The 10,620-nt window shown below is 37.3% G+C and overlaps 1 protein-coding gene across 1 annotated transcript in view; it reads right to left on the bottom strand.

Annotated features, from left to right (window-relative positions):
* Nucleotides 1–2,078: 2,078 nt before the first annotated feature.
* THEMIS (thymocyte selection associated) overlaps nucleotides 2,079–10,620 on the bottom strand; it is a 170,551-nt gene continuing 162,009 nt past the window's right edge. The window contains exon 6 of the mRNA XM_082633696.1: nucleotides 2,079–2,215. Coding sequence (XP_082489822.1) covers nucleotides 2,184–2,215 — 32 coding nt within the window. The 3' untranslated portion in view covers nucleotides 2,079–2,183. The remainder of the gene's footprint in view (nucleotides 2,216–10,620) is intronic.

The following is a 10,620-nucleotide window of genomic DNA, read 5'->3' as shown; positions in this document are numbered from 1 at the left end:
ACCTCAAAGAACACTCCTTTCTTCATTTCTCACTCCCTTTCCATCCCCTTCCCCAAACTGTTTGATTCAGTTAGGAAGAGGGCAGCATTGATCACTGGAGGTCTTGGCATCTAGCTATGCAGCCCCATCATCCTGTGAAATCTGGTCATTGTGCTCAGCACTATAGGTCCCTGGCTGCAGGGAACAGGGTGAGGAGGTAAAGAGGCCTCTTCTCCTGGCCTCAACACAGGTAGCCTCTTCCTTAATAGTTAAGAATTCATTTCAATCCTAGTTAAAGAATATCTTAGCTGTTACAGGAAGATAGTTATTAAACGTGACAGAGAACATACACACACGGGAAAGAAAATTTATTTTCAACCTCCCAAAATCTTCCATAGATGAACATGAAGTTTATTATACCTTTCAAATTCAAGAGAGCTGGAAGCACAGTACATAAAAGGACTTACATTGTTAGAAATGTTATATATAATTTCCACTAGAAAGCTCTTGATGATTTACGACCAAACTAAGACATACATTCTCTTGATCTTTTTTTTTTTTTTTTTTTTTTTTTTTGCGGCAGGCGGGCCTCTCACTGTTGGGGCCTCTCCCGTTGCGGAGCACAGGCTCTGGACGCGCAGGCTCAGCGGCCATGGCTCACGGGCCCAGCCACCCCATGGCATGTGGGATCTTCCCGGACGGGGCACGAACCCATGTCCCCTGCATCGGCAGGCGGACTCTCAACCACTGCGCCACCAGGGAAGCCCCTCTTGATTTTCTAATCAAAGAACTGTACCTACTAAAAGCACAGATTTGATTGTTCTCATATACCAAATAAAAATACTAGCCTTTCATTATTATTTGAAAAATAACAAACTGGCCAAGGAGTTCTATGAGTTTGCCAAGGTTGTTGAGAAAGGATTCTCAGTGGACTTCAATAATCAAATATGGGGACATAAACTTTTAAAAGTTCTTGTTCTTCTGGGCACAAACAAGCAAAATAGATAAAAGTTAAACCATCTTAGAAAATTTTAGAAATCATAAATAACAATACATTACCACATCAAATCCTTAAATAATCCTTAGGGTATTGGAAATCAGGGTTCATTTCCACTGAAAAAGGAAGAAAAAAAAGATACAAAAAGTAAGCTAAATAAGAATATAAACATTGTATGAAAGATTTCTAATTTTTTTCTGTTGAAAAGTTTTTTTATGATTTGTTATCTTCAGAAACTCTTTAGTACTAAGCCAATGAATAATTTCTATACATAATGTAAAATAATTATGATATGAGATTACCTAAATTTTTGTATAGAGTACAACCTGTGAACCAAGTCCAAAGTTGGCAATTAAATTCCTGTATAATTCTCTGTCTCTTCATTTTGTTAGAGGCAAAATAATGTTGTACCTGTATACTTAATACATAAATAATAAATAAATGAAATGGCTTTCCTACTATCCTAATAAACATTTATCTAAAGAGTTATCTAGTGTACAGTACATAAAATAATAAGGCATATTATCAGATCTTTGGTGATATTGCAGTAATGAACTCTGGTTATTAGGGGACAGGGGAGAAAGTAATGGAAAATTCCTGTAACTAACAATGGCTTTGGCTGTCAAGTCTCAAACACACTTATTCATCATGTATTTCTAAAACAAAATGAAAATGTGAAGTCAAACTCATTTCCACAGCTCCAAGGGAATCAGATAAGAAACCTGATTATTTTAGATCACTCTCAGATCTAATTATTTTTTGTTATTTTTAACAGTAACGATGGTAACACTAAAAAAAGGTAAAACAAATTGAGAAAAATGAAAATATTTGGTGAGCTTTTATCTTATTTTCAACTGGTTTTACTCGGAAACTAAAATATAAAATTAATTTCCAATTGCTTAATTGTCAGCAGTGGGAATGAGAACCACAAAAAGTGTGCACATCAAATAAACATGTCCTAAGTAACAATAAAACAATGCACATAGATTATGGCACAGCAGAATAGACTATGTGAATTCCATATCACAGGTTGCTCTTTAAGTTTTATCTGTTAAAACTTTTAAGGTTGTTTCCTCCTTTGCAGTGGCCAGTCAAGTTTCTTCTGGGGTCCACTGGGAAATAGCTGTTTTTTTCAGCTAGAAGGCTAGGCTTGCTTTTCCATTGCAACATTTATGTTCACTGCCCAAGTGGCTTCAGTCACATCTCATTATTTTTGACGTTTTTCATTTTTGAAGATTTCTGTAAGAAAAAAAGATTAAGCGGGGTCCATCAGAAATATGCATTAGAAATAGGAAAGACACTACTTGCTTTCAAACACTGTCTGTAGGAAACTCACATGCATATATGTTTTTTTTTTTTGACAACTAATTGAGAACAAAATAAGAGAGCCAAAAAAAACAAAAAAACAAACAAAAAAAACCCCAAGGAACTAATTCAAACCCTTCAGAAACAAAGTAGATATTTCTGTGAGATAATACCTTAAATTTATAAAGTGTTTTTCCGTTTACAAAATGCTTTTCTTTGCATTTTAGTTTATCCTTATAAAAACTCTATTTTCTAGGTAATGTAAGGTAAAAAAACTGAACTTGAGGTGTAGTTAAGAGACTTGCCGAGCAATCACACAGCTAGTAAGAGGCTGGAGCTTGACTGTGTTCTAAAAAATGTCGATTGCAGACCCATTACCTCAGCTGTGACACAATGGCTATGGAATGGAGCCCAAACCTAGTGGAGTTCTAAAGATGGCAGAGGAGAAAAGGGTACCTATAATGTTAAACTGAAGAAAAGCAACAGGCCTCAAGCATAAGTTGTACGATCTCTAGCTTCTAATGAACATATACACAGACTTGACATTAACACATCATGTCACACTTGCAAGGAAAGCAAGCTACATGGCAGAGAGGAATTCTGTCTGTGTTCAGGGAAGACAGACATTTCTTTCCATTATGGCTTTGTGGAGCATGGGTGGTTTAAGAAAAGAACCCTAATAGCATGAACTATAATGGTCAAGAGGTACAGAAGACTGATCATTTCTTTCACTCTCCCACACCTCATTGTACTAGTGGTATGTTAAGTGCTAGCCACGTGGACCCGGAGAGGAACCCTCTGAGCTCACACCCTTGAGCGCTCATTAGCCTATGACTTCCTCCCTGCCTCCCTCCCTTCCTCCCTTCTCCTCTTCTTCCTTCCTTTCTTCCTCCCTTCCTCTCCCTTTTCCTCCCTCTTCCTCTTCTTCCCTTCCTTCCTTCCTTCTTTCTTCCTTCCTTTTCTACTACACACTGGCTCTATATAACCTTAAGGAAGTTAACTAACTTTTACGTACCTTGTTTCCTCATCTTTGAAAACAAGAGTGGGGAAGGGATAATAATGCTTATTTTATAGGGTTATGACAAAGATTAAATGAGTCAATAAATGTAAAGAGTTTTATATTTTACAATAAAGAGGTTTACTGTCTCACCAACTGTTAGCTATTTTTACTATATGTGTGAAATATAAAGACAAAATATACAGTTTTGTGACCTCTGAGGAGCTCATAGAATAACTGGGAAAGAAGAAAGGGGATGTCAAAGCAGAAAGAAGTAGAATTTCTCAGCACATCATGTTAGTTCCCCTAAACAGCCTGAATTTACTTTCCTCTGTCAACATCTCCCCTCAGGGCTAAGTGATGCTGGGGGTTTGGAGGTGGGGTCCAATGAGAGGAAGATCGCCTGGATCCCATGCTTTCCTTGATTTCATTCTCTCTCCTCATCATCCACTATCCCCAACTGCTGCCTTTAGATTTTCAGGTCTTTCTTTTATCACAAACAGCAATAAAACTACACACTGTACAATGTATATTACAGCTGAAAGAACACAGGATTTTTAGGCAGTATGCCCAGATTTAAGTCCCACTTCTACCATTTACTATCTTTGCGCCTTTATCTGCATAAAGGGATAACAACCGAATTCTTCCCTCACAGCGTTGCTTTTCCTGAGGGGAGAGGTGGGGAGGGCAAATGAAATAGATATATTGTAGTACAGAGAAACAATCTGAAGAACTCCGTCTGACTCCTGATTCTAAGACACACTCGCTGCGCGTCTTGAGGAATCTCTGAATTCTATTTTCTTACCAATGAACGAGTTTTGGTAGTAATAACTGAATCATAGAGTTGAGGAAACATCAAATGAAATAAAGGACCTGCAAGTGCTCTGTAAAACATAAAGTGCAACAGAAATATTACTTGCTATTACTAGCTCATATTCACATAAAACTATTATAAGCCTGTAGTTTGAAAGTTCAATTTGTCATCTTGACAGTTATTAGTCTCACTCTCCCTTGTCAATAAACTGATTTAAGATAGTACAGGGTTAAGCAGAAAAATGGGAGGTGAGGGAGTAGAATAATTAGATTATCTCAATATAAAATAATAGGATTTAAACAATCTTAATTTTGGAAGGGAGCTTATAAGTTGCCTCTCCCTGCCTGATCTAGCCCCATCTTCCACCCAGGGTAGGGATCCCCTAAATAACGCCTGTGCTTTAGTGGTCAGCTGAAGTAGGCAAAGCTGACTTCACATTGCATAGAGACTTTGTTCTTTATTGCATTAACTTTCAAGAAATCTCAAAATGTGAAAGAACCGATTTCTCTGACAATTATTTAGGTTTTAAAATTCAAATTGATTTAAAGCCCTCAAATCTTCTGGCATTCATCGACCACTCCTTTGGAAATGTCACAAACTTAATTTGGAGGTGATGTTTCTTACTTTGAATTGAATATTGACTGATTACTTTAGAATACTCATAGTTACTTAGATGATCATATTAACTGAGGGACATGGAATCATGTACACTCAGTTCCCTGGAGGTCAAGCCAAATACTTCATCCGTAGAAGAACAGATACAGAATGAAGTTTTATTTTGTTTCGTTTTGTTTTTCTCTCTAAAATATATTCTTTGATAGTAAAAATGTCCTTCCATAGTCAAAATCTATATCTTTGTAAGAACAGACTACTGTTTAATCCACAAAATGAAGCTTTAAAAATACCATAAAATTAGATGAGTAATTTTTTGAATGAGAGTATTAAGTCAAATAAAATCTCCGTTTCATCTTATTTTTGAGGAATCCAGTTCAGGTATATATAAAAATGCTTTACATTCTCTTATAAAGCTGGTGTTTCCTAAACAGTTACTTGAACCAAGGCTAGTCACACCCTACATTTTCCCTTTGGGGAACTTTTGAGTGTCACTGTCCTCAAATTGCTCAACCTGATGGTGAACAGTAAAACCTGCAGTAAGCACATCTACCTGCTTTAGGAAGCAGCTTCTTTGTGAAACTTCCTGAAATCTCTTCCAAACATTTTCAACTGAATTTTCATCCATGTACCCATTTTAATATTTGTACCCATCCTCTACTTTCTCTCCCTTAGCATCTTTTGTAACTAAGTTATTGGTTGAAATTGAAAAACAAATGATACAAGTTAATAGCTGCTTTATTCTTCTTCTCATCTGTGGTGGTTACAAGATATTACATCATTTTTCAAAGATGACTCGTATATTTATACTCCTGGCAGCTGTTTTTGCATGTTTGATAAGTGTCATACATTATCTGTCCAGTACAGAATGGGAGTTTGGGGTTCATTTCTCTATTCAAGAAATATTTATTGAGAACCCACAGTAAGCCAGGAACTCTTTTAAAGCTAAAGATAGAGCAAATTGATAAAAATTCCTGTCCTCATGGTGCCCTCATGTGGGGAAAGTGGCTCACAGTCAAAATAAAGAAACAAAGTGTGTAGCATGTTAGTTGGCATAAGGGAGATCGGTAGTCCCAGATAAAGAGATTACAATTTTAAATAAGGTGTGAATGGAAGGAATCGCCGAGAAGGTAATGGCTAAGGAAAGACCTAAATGAGACAAAGATAAAAGCCATGTAGATCTCTGGGGGGAAGACTATACCACTTAGAGAAAATAGCCTGTGTTGGTGTTGAAGATGGAGCACCCCTAGCGTTTCTGAGGAGCAGTGGGAAGCCAATGTAGCTAGAATAGAGAGAAAAGAGAAGTAGAGAGACCACTGGAGGACTTTGAAGAAAAGAGTTACATGACATGACTAAGGTTTTAACACATTCACTGTGGCTGTCATGTTGAGAATGGACAATACTGAGGCAAGGGCAGAAGAAGATTGACTGGTTAGAAAGCCAATAACAAGAATCCAGATGAAAAATGATGATGGCTTGGACTAGGTTGACAGCAGTGAACAGGTAAAAAATAGACAAATTCTAGATACTGTTTGAGGATAAAGCCAATAGGGTTTGCTGATGGAGTGGGTGTGATGAAGAGAAGGGGAGAAGAAGAGACAGGTTGTTCACAATTCTTCTACTGCATTACCTTTCAAAGTGTCGTCAAAGATCGCTGTATCACAGTCACCCAAAAAACATGTTGAAAGCAATTCCTAGTTCCTTTCTCAGAACTTCTGAATCAGATTCTCTAGAGCAGAGGTTAGCAAACTTTTCCTCTAGAGGGCCAGATCGTAAAAATTTTAGGCTTTGCATATGGTCTCTGTTAAAACTACTCAGTTCTGCTGATACAGCACACAAGTAGCCACAGGCAATGTGTAAATGAATAAGCATGGCTGTGGTCCAATCAAACTTTATATAAACATTGAAATTTGAATTTCAAATAATTTTCATGTGTCAGAAAATATTTTTTTTCAACTTTTTAAAAATAAAAAAAACACACAAATATTTTTAGCTTGGGGGGAGTACAATAACAGGCAATGGGACACATTTGACCCACCACCAGAGGTTGCCAACCCCACTCTAGAGAGCACATCCCAAGAATATGTATTTTTAACATACTCATTAAGTGACTTTTTATGCACAAGAACTTAGAGACTCACTGAGATAAATTTCGAAAGTCATCAGTTCCTTTTTGCTTTGCTTAATTCATTGGTCAAAATAAAGATGGGTCTCATGAATGAAGTAAGAACCAGAATTGACTGAAATAATGGATTAAAAAAAAGATTATCGCTTGCCAATAAGAAAAAAGTTTAGAAAAAAAAAGGGAAAGGAAATTTAAAATGATAACATTAGAAGTTATTAATAAGGAAAATTAGGAAATTGGGGAGAGGCTTATTATTTATAGGAAAACTCTACAGTTTCAAAAAATGCATTTACCATTAAAAAGGATCAATCAATGATTTGCATGTGACTCCATAAAGGTGAAAGGCAGAGGTCACCATATCGATCCAACCCCTTGTTCTACCCAAGTTAAGATACTGTCACTGGTCTTAAGAAAAATATTATTTTGCCATGTGAAAGAATAGTACCTATTGTAATTTGCACTCCATGCACAGAGTTCCTGTCTGTTGTAGGAGCACTGTATCAGGTCTCAGTTGTTATGGGTTTACACCATGACATCTCTTTTTCTGTTTTATCATCTAATGCTTCAATTGCTTTTCTTTCTAGTATTGCACACAAATCATAAAATCATATGGGAGAAATAAGAAAAAAGATATTTACTTAAACAGACTTGTTAATCATACTACTGAAAGAACGATCATTCTGGGCTTAAAATAATTGATTTTGTTTCTTCATTTGGTATCTCTCAACTTTATCTCTACTTTGCTGACAATCTTCTTTGTCTCAAGATTTAACGCACCAAAGTTTTACTTCTGAGACTGGATCAAACAGAAATTGACAATTTTTATTTTAGAGAAAATAATTTTTAATAAACTCAAATGCAGTTTCAAGTCTGAACAGATAGACCTAAAACTATTAGAAAATAGCTTTTGAAGTTTTTAAAGAACTTATTGGTGAAAAAAAATAAGTTCATAAGTATCTAGCGAGCATTATGAAAAATATGAGTAGTAATGAGAAGAGAAAGGAAATGAAGAGTAAGACAAGACTTCAACTAGGCTATCTCAATAAGGTGTCTTGGTCTCATATGCCTAACTCCTAAAGCTGAAAGATATATTTCTTCAAATTTCTAATAGATTCCTTTATAAACTAATATGAGACATGGTTAATATTATGCCACAGCAATCAATATGCAGTAGGTGCTAAATGAAGGCTATAATAATGATAAGAATAATTTTCTAGTGTCTACACTGTGCCAGCCTCATTATAGAATTTCATGCGAGGCAGGCATTTTTATCTTTATTTTACAGATAAGGAAACAAAATCCCAAAGAAATTCAACATTCTTTGAATTAGAGTTTGGTCTTGGGTCTGTCTGGTGGCAAAGCCTGCACATTTCCTCTATACCCCACCATCTTGCCGAATGTTTCCCGAGGGGATAATGTTCCTGTCCAGCCACAGACTGAGGAGAGAACGAAGTGGAAAGAAAAGAAAAGAAAAAGGTTGCACTGCCTGGAGAATTTTTTTTCCCTTTCAATATGGTATATTGTTTTGCTTTTATAATTAACATTCAGCTGATGAGATCTCCCATTGGTGAAGGCTGACGAGTCAGATTTTCCAAGAAAAGCAAGCACTGCAGGAAATAAATTAATCTCTAGGGAAGAAGAGGGGCAAGGCTGTCAGTACTCACACAACTGCCTAATAGGAAATGATATTTCAGAATTGTTCAAAGAATTAAATGACTGCGGTTCTCCTTCCAGCATATTCTTAAACATTTAAGCCTTCCAAAAGGAGGGAAATAGGTTGCTATAAAGTGAAGAGCAATCTTATAACATTTTACTTTAGGCTGTCAGTATTTCTAAACTGAAAACAGTATTCCCTGGAAATGTAAGGGAAATTCTACTGGTGTCATTATTTTGTTTACATTATGAAAAATCTGCATTGACGTTAAGTAGAAGAACAAAAGATATACCAGATTTTAGGATTACCAGTTTGAAATTATCTAATATCTTAAACAATGATTTATTTAGTCCTTAGAAGTAAAAGTAATTATTGTGCTTAGAACTACACATTATCTAGAATAACAGTGAATTACTGAAGTCCACATTTTTTTAAAATTGAGAAACAAGGATATATTTTATTATTTCTAAAGTACCAAACTCTTGATAACACATATTCAGTCATTCAGTCAAGGTCTTTAAAATAGAACCTTGTCTAATTCTCAAAATAGTTTTAATAGAGAAGTGCCTTATGCTTTGTTTCCCATCATAAAGGAAAATCTGAGGTTTAAACATTAAGATTGAGAGTACCCTTGTCCCTGTGCTTAGCCACAGCCACCCCCTGCCTCTGCAGGAGATCCTCCAACACTAGCAGAAAGAGCAATGGATCTGACTCAGCTGAGAATCACCAGAAAAAATAGAAGCATTTAGCAGGAGAATCTATTAAACACTGCCCTAGACAAGGCGCTAGTTAAACCAGCGTTAAAAAGAAGCCTGGGGGCTTCCCTGGTGGCGCAGTGGTTGAGAGTCCGCCTGCCGATGCAGGGGACACGGGTTCGTGCCCTGGTCCAGGAAGATCCCACATGCCGCGGAGTGGCTGGGCCCATGAGCCATGGCCGCTGGGCCTGCATGTCCGGAGCCTGTGCTCCGCAATGGGAGAGGCCACAACAGTGAGAGGCCCACGTACCACAAAAAAAAAAAAAAGAAGCCTGGGAGAGACCTTCAAGATGGCGGAGGAGTAAGATGTGGAGATCACCTTCCTGCCCACAAACACATCAGAAATATATCTACATGTGGAACAACTCCTACAGAACATGCACTGAATGCTGGCAGAAGACCTCAGACTTCCCAAAAAAATATTTTTTTTTCCTTTTTCTCTTTTTGTGAGTGTGTATGTGTATGATTCTTTGTGTGATTTTGTCAGTATAGCTTTGCTTTTACCATTTGTCCTAGGGTTCTGTCTGTCCTTTTTTTTTTTTCAGTATAGTCTTTATGGCTTGTTATAATTGGTGGATTTGTTTTTTGGTTTTGTGGCTCTCTTCTTTCTTTCCTTTTTTAAAAATTATACATTAATTCTTTTATTTTTAATAATTTTTTTATTTTTATAACTTTTATTTATTTATTTTCTTTTTTTTTTTTCTCACTTTTCTTCTGAGCTGTGTGGCTGACAGGGTCTTGGTGCTCTGGCCAGGTGTCAGGCCTGTGCCTCTGAGGTGGGAGAGATGAGTTCAGGACATTGGTCCACCAGAGACCTCCCAGCTCCACGTAATACCAAACAGCAAAAGCTCTCCCACAGACCTCCAACTCAGCACTAAGACCTAGCTCCATGCCAACGACCAGGAAGCTACACTGCTGGACACCCTATGCCAAACAACTAGCAAGACAGGAGCACAACCCCGCCCATTAGCAGAGAGGCTGCCTAAAATCATAAAAAGGTCACAGACATCCCAAAACACACCACCGGATGTGGTCCTGCTCACCAGAAAGACAAGATCCAGCCTCATTCACCAGAACACAGGCACTAGTCGCCTCCACCAGGAAGCCTACACAACCCACTGAAACAACTTTAGCCGCTGGGGGCAGACACCAAAAACAACGGGAACTACGAACCTGCAGCCTGCAAAAAGGAGACCCCAAACACAGTAAGTTAAACAAAATGAGAAGACAGAGAAACACACAGCAGATGAAGGAACAAGGGAAAAACCCACCAGACCAAACAAAAGAAGAGGAAATAGGCAGTCTACCTGAAAAAGAATTCAGAGTAATGATAGTAAAGATGATGCAAAATCTTGGAAACAGAATGGAGAAAATACAAGAAA

This window comes from Mesoplodon mirus (assembly GCF_964341445.2).
Source record: "Mesoplodon mirus genome assembly, chromosome: 10".
Lineage (NCBI taxonomy): Eukaryota > Metazoa > Chordata > Mammalia > Artiodactyla > Ziphiidae > Mesoplodon > Mesoplodon mirus.
This window is presented reverse-complemented; position numbering and strand designations above follow the sequence as displayed.